Source organism: Vitis riparia, chromosome 12, assembly GCF_004353265.1.
Source record: "Vitis riparia cultivar Riparia Gloire de Montpellier isolate 1030 chromosome 12, EGFV_Vit.rip_1.0, whole genome shotgun sequence".
Classification (NCBI taxonomy): Eukaryota; Viridiplantae; Streptophyta; class Magnoliopsida; order Vitales; family Vitaceae; genus Vitis; species Vitis riparia.
This window is the reverse complement of record NC_048442.1, coordinates 5833393-5849984: the sequence shown is the minus strand read 5'-3', so window position 1 is coordinate 5849984 and position 16592 is coordinate 5833393. Positions and strand designations below refer to the sequence as shown.

The following is a 16592-nucleotide window of genomic DNA, read 5'->3' as shown; positions in this document are numbered from 1 at the left end:
TGTGCTTCCACCACGCCTAAATATCTACTTGGGCAACTGGGTATTCGCCTACCATAATCTACTTATTCTCCCCTGCTGCTCAGCTCATGAACCCATGGAGTCCATCAAACTAAAATCTCAGAGCTTGGTTTTCTCAGGCTCAGTTTGTGAGGAAAATGAGCCTCAGATCAGTCTAGAGCAAAGCTCATATGATACATGAATAAGCTCCAACAGCCATACGTTTTTACCTCCAATTTTATTCTAAAAAGAGGATCCAAATTAACTTTTTTTTTTTTTTGAAGTTCAAAATGTTGATTTAATTGAAACAAAATACACTGAAATTAAAGCAGGTAGAGTATCCAAGCATTGAAAAAGCTATGCCAGAACTTAATTCTAGGACAACTTGGTTTTCTTTCCTTTTCCTTAATATTCTTAGCAGCCAAACCAATTCTGGGAACTATACTGCTAAGCTATCATGTTATAACCTTAACCTCACATCTCAGTCTCTTCTTATTTGCATATGAACTTTCCCCCGTGATCAACCGAGAAAAACGAGACTCTGATACCATGCTAATTGCCTAGTTAACAAATTAACAGAAATGCTTAGAGTTGGTAGGCAAGTGAACTTGGATTACAGCCTTATCATAAACTGGGCCAAAAAGAGTTGAACTGTGAAGAACAAGCAAAATATGTAAATAAATAAACAGAAAGAGCATACAAATCCCAGCGGTGCCCATGCCCATGTGAAACGGAAAACAAGAAGTCTTCCTCCCAAGCTCACAGAGAATACCAAGAACAACAACAGTGTCCTTGGGGCGGACCACGTGCTTGAGAGCCCAGCACACTGCATCGACGCTTGCTTTACTTCGGTTGGCATCCATCACCACTATCACACTCTCCCCCTGATCTCTTGAAGACCACATCGTTTGAGACACCATTTTCTCCCCCTTCTGATGATCTCTCTCACCTCAGAGGAATAACTAGTAAATTACACTTCCTAGTTCATGTGCTTAACAACTATGGCGATACAAGTGAAGAAAGAGAATGGCTTTCAAGTGGGGAAGTCTCGGTTTCTTTGCTGGATCCGTCATTAACGAGGGTTACAAGGTGGGCACTTTGCATCAAGTCGTTGCTTACAAAGCTGGTATAGGTGTACTATGGAGTATCTCCTTTCATATTTTCTCTTCCTTCTATTTTATGTTATTTGTTCTGGATGATATTTTCTTCTGTTTTTTTCTTGTCCTAGCCCAAAGAGGAAGGAACAAGTTTGTCCTATTATTATGAATCAAGTCATTAAATATTTCAAAAATATAATTTTTTTTTGAAATTTTTTTATTAAGGGATTTATGTGTTAAAAAGAAGGAATTAGGTATATGTTGAGAGAAAAATTATTTAGATTTGTTTGATTAAGGTGAATGGTGGGGTCACCATTGGAAAGACCGGCTGACTAGTAGCCCTTCTAAAACTCTAATTTCCATTTTTGCTATTTCCACTTGAATTTTCATTAAAAATGTAAGTATTTGTGTGTGTTGGTAATTCTAATTCAAAATTCTCATTATGTTCTCCTATCTTAATTACTTCAAATCCTCTTTTATACTTTTCTTATTTTTAAGTTGATTGTGATCGAAGATTGTTAAAGGAGAAGGCAAGTGATCTTGAGGTGATGGATGTTATTAAATATTAATCGGCCAAATTTTGAACTTTTAACCTTTTGTTGAAAATAGGATTTGAAGTTTAAGAGTATCAAAATTTGTGTTTTAGACCAATTGACTTCATTATTGATTGATCACGCTAGAGGGCAAGAGTTTAGTTATTACCTAGAATTTTTAACCGTGTTTAATTGATGACAATTTGATCACATATGCAAAAGCTTTACTTTTTTTGAAACAAATATGAGTTTTTCAAATGAAGATTAAAACCCTAATATTTAAGATCTTTTTCTAGATGAGGGTTGTACAACTATGAGAGCTAAAAACTTTCTTGAGCTTCAATTTCTCTAGCTTAGGGATATTTGGTTTTAGAGAAATTTAGTGGTATCAATCATAGTCAATTCCATCTTTTTGATTAAACCATTGGGTTACTAACCTAACTTTGTTTCTAACCATTATTCCATTCTCATTCATCTTGTTTCTAAAAAGTTATTTAGTTACAATTACGATTTGCTTTGCAGTCTTAGAAACTAATTCTCAAACTTCATTTCTTTCAAAAATTCTTTTTGCATAACCATGCAATTTTTATCAACTTTAACTTCATGAATATTCTTAGGTTCTATTTGAGAAATAAAAGCCAAATTATTGCAAATATCGTTCAAAGAAGATTTAATTCTTTCCTCACTAGATGCATTGCCTATAATTTGGTTTTGTGGATAGTTGATGATAAACTTTCAATCTCTTTGAAGGTCTTAGCTTGACTCTTCTTGCTCTTGTTGAGAAGGTGGAAGTGTGAAGGGAGACCTTCCTTTAGATCAACACTCCTTTACTTTTGGTGATTACATTTTCAATTTGTAGTCTTCCCATGCCTTCTTCCAATTCTAAATCATCATCAACATTTGCTATTTCTTAAAAAACATTGTTAAATTCATCAAAGATAGCATGGATAGACTCATTTACAACCATGGTTGTTTTGTTAAAAACTCTAAAAACTTTGTTTAAAAGAGAGTAACTAAGAAAAAAATCCCAACATCCAAATTTGCATTAAAATTTCCAAAACTATCTTTAGTGTTTAAGATAAAGCATTTATAACCAAAGACTTCAAAATAACCAATGTATGGTTTTTTGTTTTTCAAAATTCATAGGGAGTTTTCTTAATAATAAGCCTTAAGAAAACATGATTTAGAATATAACAAGTAGTGTTAACTATTTCCACCAAAAAATATTTAGGTAAATCATTCCCATTTAGCATGAGTTTTGTTATCTCTTGTAAAGTTCTATTTTTCCTTTCAACAACCCTATTTTGTTGAGGAGTTCTAGGAGTAAAAAAAATTGAGTTCAATTCTATGTTCATTGCAAAAGGTTCCAAAATCAAGGTTTTCAAATTCTTTTCCACGATCACTTCTTATATAGGTAATGATTAAACATTTTTCATTTTGAACATTTATTACAAAACTTTGAAAAGACTTAAAAAAACTTCATTTTTATGACTAAAAAATAAGACCTATATGAATTTGGAGAAGTCATATACAATAACATAAGCATAAAAATTTCCTATAAGATTAGAAGTCCTAGAAGGTCCTAAGAGATTTATATGCAAAAATTTTAAAGGCCTTAATGTAAAAATGAAAATTTTGTTTTGAAATAATTTTTTATTTGTTTTCCCATTTGGCATGCATCACAAACTTTATTTTTTCTTAAAATTAATTTTGGAAAGTCCTCTTACAAGTTTATGCTTTTTGAGTTGGGAAATTAGGTCCATGTTAGCATGTTCTAATTTCCTATGTCACAACCAACTTTGATCATGCATGGTAGAAAAACATTTGTCATGTCCATCATACTTTTGAATATCAATAGTGTAAACATTTTCATTTTTATGACCTATGAAAATGGTTTTATTATTTTAAATTTCTTTAACGATGCAATATGAAGATTCAAAAATGCTTTTAAAACATTTTTCACAAAGTTGACTAATGCTTAAAAGATTGTGTTTTAAACCATTAAGAAACAAGACATTTTCAATTAAAGAGAAAGTATTATTATGAACATTTTCTTGACCAATAATTCTTCCATTTGCATTATCCCCTAAATGTCATCAAACCTTCCTTCATTTTGGTGAGAAAGATAAATTTTGATTCATATCCAATCATGTGTCTTGAACATCCATTATCCATAAACCATTTGTTTTTCTTTAAACCTTACAAGACAAGTCAAGATTATTTAGGTACTCATATCTTCTTAGGTGTTTGGGGTTTGGTATTATTTCAATTTTGTAATCCAAACCTTTTTCATTTTAGAGGTATAGAAGCCTTTTGAAAAATATTTCTAAGAGGGAAAGTGCTACTTATGTGACCTTTTCCACAAAAGTTGCAAATAGTGGATGAATTTTCACTAGAAGCCTCTTGATAAAATAATTTTTGAAATATTTTTTATTCTTAAAGGACTTGTAGCTTAATCCTTTTGAGAAAATAAATGTTAATCTTAAATGAGAAAAACACCAAAAAGGGGGGTGAATTGGGTTTTTAAAAAATTCTTTTTTAAACACAACATATTTAAGCACAAGAGAAGCAAATATAAAGAGACAGAGTTAGAGAAATCAAACTCAAATTTTATAGTGGTTCGACACTTCTTTGCCTACGTCCACTCTCCTTAAGCTCCTAACCGAGTGAGAGTTCCATTCACTTGAAGCTTCAACCAAGTTTCTAATCACCTTTACACTTGGGTTCCGGCTCCAATGGGCTCTTACACAATCTCTTCAAGTTTCAACTCACTTGAAGGCTTTAACACTCAATTAACAAGAATGAATCTCTCAACCTAGCTCAATAATAACTCAAATACAACTTAAGGTTAGGATGAATCACAAAGGTGCACTAAAGGATACGAAAATGAAGATTTAATGCACCAAGAAAGGAATGAAAGCTTTTAAGGCAACAACAAATGGGTAGACAAATAAATGCAAGTGTTATCTTTCTCATAAATGAAGTGGAGCTCTTTATTTGTAGGTTTCTAACATCAGGAGCCAAGAAAAACAAAAAGTAGCCTCAATCGGTCGAGTTGGGAGTCGACTAGTTCACTAGCCATTGGAGCATTTAATGTTTGACAAGTGACCGTTACCCTCGACCAGACCTCGATCAGACCTTGACCGGAGGTTGATCGGGAAGACAAATACCTCGACCGGGAAGGAAAGACTATTGGAAGAGAGAGAGTGCTTTTGCACTCTTCGACTAGACCTCGACCGAGAAGAGGGAACCGGTTGATCGATACCCTAACCAGTTGAGCCGGTTTGGACAGTGCCTCGACCGGTTCACCACTTTTGGCTCGAAAACCTATATTTTTCTAGTTTTTTCTCATCTAACACTTAGGTAAGGTCCTTAAGCAAATTAGTATGCCAATTTTGAAGTGATTTTCCTAAGGTTCATTTGATAAAACTTGGGTTTTGATGAAACTGTAACTTTAAAGAATAAACCGAGTTTTTCAAAGATGCATGAAATGATATGTAAAACCTAAGTGCACCCATGCATTCACCTTACATATGTTTCCTATGATTAAAACTCTTCCAAAGGTCTTGATCGTGCATCAATTTGGTTCTTTGATGAATTTCCAAATTAACACTTGAAATTCTTTGTAATTCAAACCAATTAGTAACTTAACCATGGTTTGTTATCATCAAAACCTGATTATGAGAACCCTTAGGCTAACACCTTTTAATAATAATAAAATTATTGGCTTGCATGAATTATCTCAAAAAGCTTTTTGTCCACAAGAAAAGATTGAGAGAGAAGAGGTTAACCAATCATTTTTATTTTTTAAAACCTCTTTTTTCTTTTTCAGAGAAATATTTTATTTTTCAACCTTTTCAAACATCTCTTGCACATCCTTAAGTTCTTTTTAAAGACTTAGGATTTTATTTTGAAGAGATTTAAACATTTTTTAAACCAAGTGTTTTAAGGTCTCCATAGATTTTCTCAAAAGCTTATTGCAAATCCTCTTAGTTTAAGTTAAAGTTAAAGTCATTGTCTTGAAAATTGGATTAGATCGACTGATTGAACCAGTCCAACCGTCGACCGATTGTTTTTCCAGTTCGATTCCCACTTTTGAACCGCTTACCCATTAGATCAGCCTTAGACCGCTTGGACCACCGGATCAGTGAACCTAACAGTTTTTTATGAATCGAACAATTCAACTTCCCCCTGGTTTTGGCAAAATGGGCCACACTTTATATCTTCTTTGTTTTTCGATATGGGACTAATGTAGTGTGAGGCCTAGAAATCATTTGTTGTATGATGGATGAAAGATGTTTAAAAAGCCCTTTATATCTTCTCTGTTTTCCGATGAGGGACTAATGTAGTAGCTGATTTAAATAATTAAAAACCAGCTTTTAAACTACAAGGGGGAGGACGGTTGAACCATGGACATCAAGTTCACGAAAGAGCAAGTGCTCCACTTCATCGTTGTTCTGTTTTTGTAAAATATTACCAAATACATATCTTATTTCATAAATAACAGTATATATATACATGTAATATACGATTTTTCTTTCATTTTTAATATATTTTCATATTCAAATATTGTGAAACCAAGGTTTGGTTAATCTTGATTTTGATGATAACAAAATAAGGTTTAGAACTAATGATCATATTTCAAGTGTGATTAGGCAAGAGGATTTCCAAAGTGGTAATCATAAAGACAAATCAAGCCAAGGAGAAATCATGAAGAAGAAGACCACCTCAAAGAGAAGAGTTTTTCAAGACCCTAGCTTCATAAGATCTCTTTGTAAGGTTGTTGGTGCACTAAGACTTTCATGCATTTCATTCTTTATTTATGCACCAAAATCATCCAAGAGTAATATTGTTTTAAATATATTTAGAATTGGATGATTTCATGTTTTCAACTAAAACCTTGTGTTAAATGTTTTTCAAACTTGTGTTAAAAGGTTTTAAGTTGAAAAAGATTGGGTGTTGAGCCAAAAAATGGCTCAATCGGTTCAACCGATTGAGGAACCGGTCGACCGGTTGTGCTTGTCCGGTCGAGTACGAGTCGAAGGAGGTCAAAAAGTTTCTCTCTCTCCTAGTGGCCTTCTCTTCCTGGTCGAGGTGATTCTCTTCCTGGTCGAGGTGATTCTATTCCCGGTCGAGGTCAGGTGGAGGACCGGTCGAGGTCCGATTGAGGCCAACGGTCACCTGCCAAGCATTTAATGCTAACGGCTAGTCAACCGGTCGACCCTTAGCTCAACCGGTCGAACTCCCAAATGGCTAGTTTGGCTTTTCTCTTCTATAAAAAGGCTCCAATCTTCATTGTTTCATAAGCTTAACCTTCTTAAATCTTTCTTGATTATATTTGAGCCTTGGAAGAAGATTTTTTAGTGCACCATTATTTCAAAACTTGCATATCTTTAGTGCACCATTCAATCATAGTTTTTCTTGTATCAATTGAGCTTAAAGTTCTTGTGTTAAGATTTTTGTGAGATCTTTTATTTGTAAATCCTTGAGAGGAAGTTGTTCAAGAGAGGGATATCTTTTGAGAAGTGTAAAGGGTGCTTGGAGCTAAAACTCCAAGAGGGTGAATTGGAACCATAATCCAATTGTGTTGGTTGAAGGCTTGGTTTGGAAGCCTTGGATTAGTGGAACCTCAAGCTTGGGATTGAAGCTAGAGGAGAGTGGATGTAGGCCGGGTTGCGTCGAACCACTATAAATACTTGTGTTTGCATTCTCTCTTTCCTACTCTTTAATTTATATGCAATTGTCTATATATTGATTATTATATAATTGCATATAATTGTCTCTTGCATTCACTTGTTTAAATTTGCGAAAAGAGACCATCACTCTATTCACCCCCTCCCCCTTCTAGGGTGATTATCATAGGTTGGATTAGCCTCATATTCCTAACAAATATTAAACACAAAATTTTAAATAATAATACATTTATATAAAAAAAATAAATAATATTATAATTTTTAATTATATATTTTAAAATTTTTAAAAATTAATTTTAATTTTAATAAAATATAAATTATATATTTATGACGTCATCAGTTCAACCGCGGTTCGACCATCGGTTCGACTAGTGAACCGTGAACCAGTAGCTTTTCCGGTTCAATGATTAGTCCAGTTTTAAAAACATTGGTTAAAGTTAAAATTTACCTTATCTAACTCATCAATAGTCAAACATATGTTGGCCACTTCATTCTTATTTTCTTCTTCTATGGAGTCATCTTTACTATCACTCCAAAGAAAGCTTTGAGAGATCCTTTGAATATCAACGGTTGTGGCTTTCCACTTCTTTAGTAGAGACTTTAGAATCTTTATTACTTTCTCTAAGTCTTTGAGAACCTTTCTCAATACTTGAAGTACATCGATGATATTGATGAACCTAATAAATATCTCAATCATGGATTCATTATCCTTCATAGAAAATAACTTATCACTATGCATAAGATTGCTCATTTTAGATTCTTTGACTTGATTAATTTGCTCATGAGTTATTTTAAGTACTCTCTAGATATCCTTAGTGGATTCACATTAGCATATATGATTATATTTATTTCTATCTATTACATAATATAAATAATAAATAGCCTTTGCATCTAAGTTAAACTTTCTTTTTATCAAGATCATCCTATTTTTGGCTTGGTTTTGGAATAACTACTCCATTCTCAATTTCTATTGGAATATGGAGACCATTTCCGATGGCATCCCAAAGATCATAGTCAGTGGATTTTAAAAACCACGTCATTCTAGTTTTCCGATATGAATAAACGGTATCCCAAAAGAATGGAGGTTGATTAATAAAAAAACCTTTCCACATGAGATGAATTAGAATAATTAGTTATAACTTCTTAGATTGTTAAAAAAAAAAAAAAAAAACAAGAGGCTTAACCCTGATACCAATTATGAAAAATGACTAGTTAGTTTAAGCAAACCAATGCCCTCCCTCACAAAGATCAAGTATTAACAAACTAAATAATAACAAAGTAAGAGAAAGGGAGAAAAGATGTGTAAACTCTTTTTATAGTGGTTTGATTATCTGACTATATCCATTGTCCTCAAGCTCTTACTCGATTGAGGGTTCCACTATTAAGGCTTCAAATACAAACTTTCAAGCTTTATAAGAGATGAGAAGTAGAAGATGTCCCACTAAGTGTAAAAAAATTATATTAATAAAGATGTGAGTACAACAATTTTTTTTTTTTTTAATTTAAAGAATATATGATCATTTGATTTTATTAATTGATTTGATCTTGATTTAAGGTACAACCACTTGTTCTTGAATAGAGTGCAATTGAAGGCTAATCAAGCTTGATCTCAACTTTGTTACAAGTGTGGTTTTTGTAATGAAGAACCCTTATCCGCTTAAATTACAATTGGTTGATAGAATAGGATAGTATAAAATATGATAGATTTTTAAAAGTATCATAGAGTATGCATATCTTAAGATATAATTTCCAATGAGATATAATATCCTCAAATGTTATATTCAATGCATATAATATCTCAAGGTATTATATCTATTTGGATATGTCATGTCATATTTATATTTAGTATGAAAATTGAATAAAAATAATATAAAGAAAAATATATTATTTTTCAATATTTGATGTTTGTTTAAAAAAAAAATTATATTATATTCCAATATTTGTTGAATAAATATGAAAATTTTATTACGTTTAGTTACATTTAGAAATTGTTCAATAATTTAAAATTAAGTATTTATTTATTTATTAATAATATTAATAATTAAAATATTTAAAATTTATAAATAATTTTTATATTATGTTATTCATTATATATATATATATTAAATAATGCATATATTAGTACTATTTTATGAATATTTTTTAGTTCTTTTTTTAATCAAAATTTTTATAGTACATGAGATATATATGTCATATATCTTAATTTAGAATTAATATACCTCATTTAAAAAGGATTTAAAAAAAAGATAAATAATATATCTGATTGTATTCATATTTAATTAAATATAAGATAAGTTAAATGATAAATAATTTATCTTATGTCATTATTAATCAAATATGGGAGAAGATATGGAAAATCAAAATTTAATAATTACATTTTAAAACTACATTTTTGTTTTGTAATATTTCATAAAATATTATTTTTGAAAAATAATATTACTTAAATAAAAAATCCACTAAAAAAAAATTACAAGGATTTGGGAAAGCAATAATGCGGTTTACGGACCTTCCTTTTCCATGGACAGTGCGGGTCTATTATCACATACTTTTATCTCCTCATCGCTGTCACTGAGTTTTCAGTGCCGGCCCCATACCAAGATTCCCCCAATCTTCTTCACCACGAAGCCTCTACTACCTGCAAGAAAGGCCACTTCACACTCTAATCGATCTACTCCACCCTCTCCACCCTCTTCACCCGTCTGCTCTTCCCTCGATTCTTCCCTTCCCATGGAAACCCCATACCCTAAACCCATAAACACCGCCCAAACCCGCGTTGGATTTGTGGGAATTGGCGTCATGGGCGCCGCCATGGCCTCTCGCCTCCTCGCCGCCGGGTACTCCCTCACCGTCTACGCCCGCAACCCTTCCAAAGCCCTTACACTGCAGTCCCAAGGCGCCCAATTGGCTGACTCTCCAGTCTCCCTCGCCCGGCAAAGCGATGTCGTTTTTACTATGCTGGGGCACCCCTCAGATGTTCGGCAAATTGTCCTTGGTCCCAACGGCCTCCTCTCCGGCCTCAACCCCGGCGGCGTTCTTGTAGACACCACCAGCAGCCACCCTGGTCTTGCCCGCGAAATCTACGCTGCTGCACGGGAGAAGAACTGCTGGTCCGTGGATTCGCCTGTTTCCGGTGGGGATATCGGTGCCAGGGATGGGAAGTTGGCGATTTTGGCAGGAGGAGATAGTGGGGTTGTGGAGTGGTTAACCCCATTGTATAATGTGATGGGGAAGGGGACTTATGTGGGCGCACCCGGATGCGGGATGAGCTGCAAGATTGCGAACCAGATGATTGTGGCGGCGAATATGTTGGGGCTGAGTGAAGGGCTGGTGTTTGCGGAGCGGGCAGGGTTGGATAAGCAGCAATGGATGGATGCGGTGAGGGGCGGGGCTGCAGGGTCGAAGGCGATGGAGTTGTTCGGGGAAGGATGATTGAGAGGGACTTTAGACCAGGCGGTTATGCGGAGTATATGGTGAAGGACTTGGGGATGGGTGTGGATATCGTGGAGGAGGAGGATGAGAGGGTGGCGGTGTTGCCAGGGGCTGCCTTGAACAAGCAATTGTTTGAGGTGATGGTGGCTAATGGAGACGGAAAGCTTGGTGCTCAAGGGTTTATCTCTGTTATAGAGAAGATGAATGGCAGGTGAGATGAAATTTTATTTGCATCTCTAGCATACAGCCTTGCAATAGTGATTGGATTATTGGTTTTGTGCTGAGGGTAGTGCTAATGAGTGGTTAAGATGGGGCTTGGAGGATGTTAATTTATTAGCTACAATTGATTTGGGTAGATTCTGTTAGGTTGATGCAATTGAGAAGTTCTGTATGGGGTGATAAATTGAAAATTGGGTAGTTTTCTATTGGGTCTCATAAAGAGAGAATTGGATGGTTTCCTCAGAATTGATAAGAAAATGTTGTATGTGGATAGGTATGTAGTTTGTCACTCTTTAATTATGGTCCTAAATACAACTAATCATGTGAACTGGAACAAGACTGAGAAACACCATATTGCTACCAGGATTGTCTAGGGGGCTTCCACTGGAAATCCATGGTCAGAAGTTAGTGGTTCAAATGATCCACATGGCATTGGATTGTGTTGCAATTCCAATTCACTAAATGTTTTAATATGATGTTCTTATATGTACTGGAAAAACAGGGCCAAAAAAAGCAAAGAGATTGACTGTAAGTGAACTTTCAGGTTCTTAAACAGTGTTGAATGGGGCCTTTATCATAGTACAAATGTGCATGCATGTGTCAGGATTAAGTTAATGTGCTTGGCTTAAAACGTTTTGAGACCAAGTGCTAGATAGTTGGATGAATCTGAGGTGTATTGTTTTGAGATTGTTATCAGTGCCTTAGGAAGAGGGAAAATGATTTGCCAAGAAACACACTATATTACTGAACTAAATTGAGGAGGGCGTTTTTTAAAACAAAATGGGATGATAGGGGTTGTATTCCTCGAAATGCATGGTAGGAAATATCTCCATGTTCTATTCAAAGGATTTTTGTGATACATGATGTTTAACTTTTTATAGCATCATTCTTAGAAAAATAAACTGGTTAAAAAGAATTATAATATATGCAGGCAGAGATATGTGATTAGTGTTGTGCAGATCTTGTACACTGGGCCTATCAATGGATAGGCATGAGCAGTTTTTAATCTAAGGATAGAAGAAAACAAGAAATGTGATATTCTATGTCAATATCAGTTCTAGACATAACAATCCTTGTGATAATGGCTGCGAGTTTCCTGTAGCAGTGGTCTTGTGAGAAGTGCTGATTTGTATTTTCGGATGCTATTAAGGCACAATAACACTATCATGTTTCTGTAACATGCCCAAATTTGAGTTGAATGTATCTAATCCTACACAAGAATCACCAATGGCACATCTAAGTATTATTCTTGTTAGTATTTACTACTTTGTGCAACCTCAGTGTCCTGGTGGCAAGCCAGACTAGACTTGAGGCTTGAAAAATTACTTCCTGCTTTTTGAACCTAAAGAATAGCTTTCCCTTTGCTAGATACTAGCCTTAGATCTAAATCTCAGTTTTAGTATGGGTTCTTATATAAATCCTGATTATTTTCCTAGGTTTGATATGCAATCTTGACTTGTATATGTCTTGTATATGTTATCTTATATGAATATTTGTTTGTGTAGATTGGTGAAACTGATACATGTATATATCATTTTTTGAGCTTGTTGGGTGTTTCAATTGGATGACAGAGTTTAAGGGACTCTTGAGTTATTCCTATGCTCATTTTCCTACTTAAAGCATGGAGGTTGTGAAAATGTAACAAATTGGTATTTTGATTAAATAATCAAACTTCATATTATGGATACAGCATTAATGAAAGACCTCCAAAGACCTCCAGCAAAGGATCTGGAAATGATGTCTTAATTGGCAAGCAGGCATATTTATCATGAACATAAGATTAATGAAACAGCTTGGTAGATACTGAACCAGTATTTCCCACCTTTTTGTGAGTTGTCTATTAGGCTTGTGGTAACCTGGTAAATTTTGGTTTTCTAGTGTTCTGTTTCTTCTTTTTTTCCCCCTTCTATTTCTGGAATGGAAGCTCTTTGCAGTTTCAGATGCATCCTTGTAAGTGTTACAAGTCAAGATATAAGATGAACAAGGGAATACTTGGTTGGTTGCTACTCTTTCAAAAAAATTCTTATATATTTGATATGCTCTCCTGCATGTCTGATTTATAGCACAGGCAAACTTGGCCTGGATGCTATATAGTTATGTTTTCTTTGTATATTTCTTATATCTAACATATAGGACTACTCTCCTGGATGCAGGTCTGTCAGTGGTTAGAGCAATAAAATTGCAGCGAGAGCTTTCTGTCTATAATAAAGCACTCATGGACAAGGTTGATGTAGCTGTTGATATTGGTGTTTTCTTTTGCTGGTTCGTGGGTGGCTTCACGTTCTCATGTTATTTGATACTTGACCCTTGTAATTGTTGGTGGGTGCTTCAAACTGTCATGTTGGTCACTTGTATCATGTTGATTTCACTCTCATGTTCATGGCGTGATTCTTATCCACACATCTTAGTTGATCGGTGTTTTAACATTTTCATGTTGGTTTATGCTTTGTCATTTCTGGTGGTGCTTTAATAAAGTCATCTGTATCACTGTTATCCTTTTATAGTTTCCTAATCATGTTTCATGGTGTGATTATACCCACATGCTCAGGCTTTTTTTCCCTGGCAATGGTGGAGCAGGGGTGGAGTAAGTTCACGTTTATGGTATAACCTAGGAAATTGGTTGTTACACTATGAGTAGGTTTACGGGTTGGTAGATGTGCAGTTGGAAAGGATCATGAAAAACTGTTGGATATCTCAGCATTTGCAATTCAACCAGTTATTTTCCAACTTGTTACATGGAGGTTTGTTAGCTTTCTGATGACAATGTGAATTTCATTTTGTAACTTCTGTTGAATTTATGGAACTGGAATTCTTTGTGGTTTTAACATCTTCTCTCTTGTAAGTGCTACAAAGAGAGAATTCTGCAGATGAGCATGGGAGTATCTATTTGAATGCTACTCTTTCAAGGTACTGCCATTATATGCATTTTAGCTATTTAGTTATGTTTTTCTTTATACAGATGTTATGTACACTATATAGTAATATCTACTGCATGCAGGCATGCAAGCATTTAGCACTTGCAATAGTGCAGCCAACAGCTTTCTCTTCACAGTAAAGCACCCAGGTGATATTGTTTGATAGTTGTTGATATTGGGTTTTTGCTCATGAGAGGTAAGAGGGGGATGGTTCTGTTGTTGAGTGATAAGCTTGTATTCGTTGGTATTCGCTTCCATAAAGTCGTATTGATCTCTACATTTTATTTGGTGATTTGATACTTCTTTTCAACTCGTGATTTCACATTCTCAATTAGTCATATTTGGTTGCTTGCTTCTTTTGTGACTTCATACTCATGTCTATCAGGTGCTATTGTGAATATATACTCAGGCTTTTGTTTTTCCTTAATTTTAGCCAGTATGTGCAAGTGGGTTATGCTCACTCTCATGGTGTAACATTTGAAATTGGGCATGATAGTGTGCATAGATTTATATGGTTTGCCAATTGTATAGTTTGTAAGTATATGCTGATTATTTGCACAAAGTTTCTGACCATTGTAATACTGTTTATAGCCAACTATATCTGAAAGTTGGCTTATGGCTTAGGCCAACATAAGTTGCACAGGCTCTAGGTCAAAACTTCCTCTTTTTCAGTTTCTTTTAACTAGACCATTTATGCAAACAAGTCTATCAGGGTTTTCTTCTAGTGTGTTTGCACAATAATGGTTAGTTAGTCATAGGCAGAGAGTCATTGTGTCTTGTGTGATTAGGCTAGTGTATCAGTATGACATTTTGTATATGATATGAGATTGTCATAATTTTCCTCTCTGTAGTCTTGTGTAAATAGAAGACTCTTTTATTTTGTAATTGTACCTTTTCCTCATTGGAAGAGCAGTTGGAAACTTGGAGGATTTCAGTAATCTTGGAACCTATCGTATGCTTCTTGTCTCATTGATGCATTGAATTTTTATGACTATAGTCCAGATTTTGGTTGGCAGTTTCTAACCCATCTAAGGGTGCAATTTGGTTGGATCTAACCCTAACTCATTGTTGGGTGGGCTTAGGTAGACTCTTTCCCAATTTGGTTGGGCTTCAGCGAAAAAAGCTAACCTGAATTTAATTTGGGTTGGGTTTGGCCAGGGATGTTGGACAGCTTGATCCCAAATTGAGTTGTTAATAATAATATTAATGACAATTATTTGACTTCTGCAACTCAAGCAACCAGTTTTGCTCAAGGCTAACCCAATCAATTCGATCTAACTTGAACTTTACCTAAACTTGAAAAAATGGGGTTGAGTTGGATTTGGGTTAAGCAATTTGTATTAAGAGTTGGGTTAGGCTAGGGTCTGTGTTGATTGTTTATTCATTCAGGTTGGGTGGAAACCAAATTCAACCCACCCCAACCCCAACCCCAACCCAACCCCAACCCGAGTTGTATGTGTAGGCACTCTCTCAGTGATTCCATGACTTCTGCATGAGTTTTAAGTGTAGGTTTCTACTTCCTATTAGTCCTTTGATCCAACTCTGATCAAGGAAATGGTTGAGCCCTGAGGATTCTACTAGAAGGCCCCCATCTCTTGGAAACCTAGCTGCCTTGAGTGTGTGACCTACTTGATTTTGGTATGTTTCTTGATAAGTCTCTCTTTCCAAAATCGTCCTTGTTAGATGTTTGTCTCTTTCTGGTGGCTTATCGCCCTTCCCTACTAAGTAGCCGACAAGCCACCACTTGGTGCCAATCCGATGTAAATAGATCCATAGTTTTCATTTCTTCTCAATTTTTCTTACTAGCCAAACAAATTGGAAAGGACGCCCTACATTCACCAAACTGCATACAATACTTTCAATATGTAATTAAATTAAACTTGAGTTTGCTCTGTTTTGAAATTGGGAGGAAGAACCAAACATTCCCTAATTGGATGTTGGAAATCTTAAAAGAAAATTGAAGAAAATGGACCTTGCAGGCCTCTCTGGTTCCCCTCTCCCAGCAGTCTCCTCGGCTACTAGTGCTACTACAATCTGGTGGGGATTTTCCCTCTGTACCAACTCTATGGTTACGTTTGGTTTCTGAAAAAATTGAAGAAAAATATGATGAAAAAAAATGGAGAGAAATTTAAAGGAAAAAAAGTGAAAAAAAAAATTTTTTATATTATTCTTTTAAACTTATTTTATTTATTTATTTTTTTTAGGTATATTTGATTTTTTTTTATTATTTTTATGATAAAATTAAAAATAAGAAAATTATTTTTAAATTATTATTATTATATTATTTTTTAATACTTGTGAAGAACCATGACCTATATTTCAAGAATGGAGACAAGGGTCGAGAGATGGGCAGGAGCTTTGATAAAGTTGAATGAAGGGAAGAAAAGTATGAAACATATAATCCCGGTCATTGAATATGTATTCGACTAAAAATATAAATACTTTGACTAAAGAAAAAAAGAATGAAATTCGGTATAAATAATAAGAAGTAAAAGGTCAATATATAGACTTTATGATTGATATCGACCTCCTGGCAGAAGCTGTGGAATGAGATGGGGGAAGAAGACAGGCGACAAGTCATGTGGGAAAAAATCTCTTTGAAAAAACCCACCCTTGCTTCATTATTATCACAAGTTGCTGGTGCTGATGAACTACTTGCTTTGACTGGCTTCTTATGCCATCTCATCACATTGTGAATATATGGTAATT

At 34.7% G+C, this 16592-nt stretch overlaps 1 protein-coding gene across 1 annotated transcript; it reads left to right on the top strand.

Moving 5' to 3' along the window:
- The first annotated feature begins 9855 nt into the window (after positions 1 to 9855).
- On the top strand, positions 9856 to 13467 carry LOC117927322 (probable 3-hydroxyisobutyrate dehydrogenase-like 2, mitochondrial). Its single transcript, XM_034846806.1, is given in 3 exon segments — positions 9856 to 10741; positions 10744 to 10960; positions 13122 to 13467. Coding segments are annotated over 3 exon segments (927 nt in total). The 5' UTR covers positions 9856 to 10047; the 3' UTR covers positions 13138 to 13467.
- The last annotated feature ends 3125 nt before the right edge of the window (positions 13468 to 16592 follow it).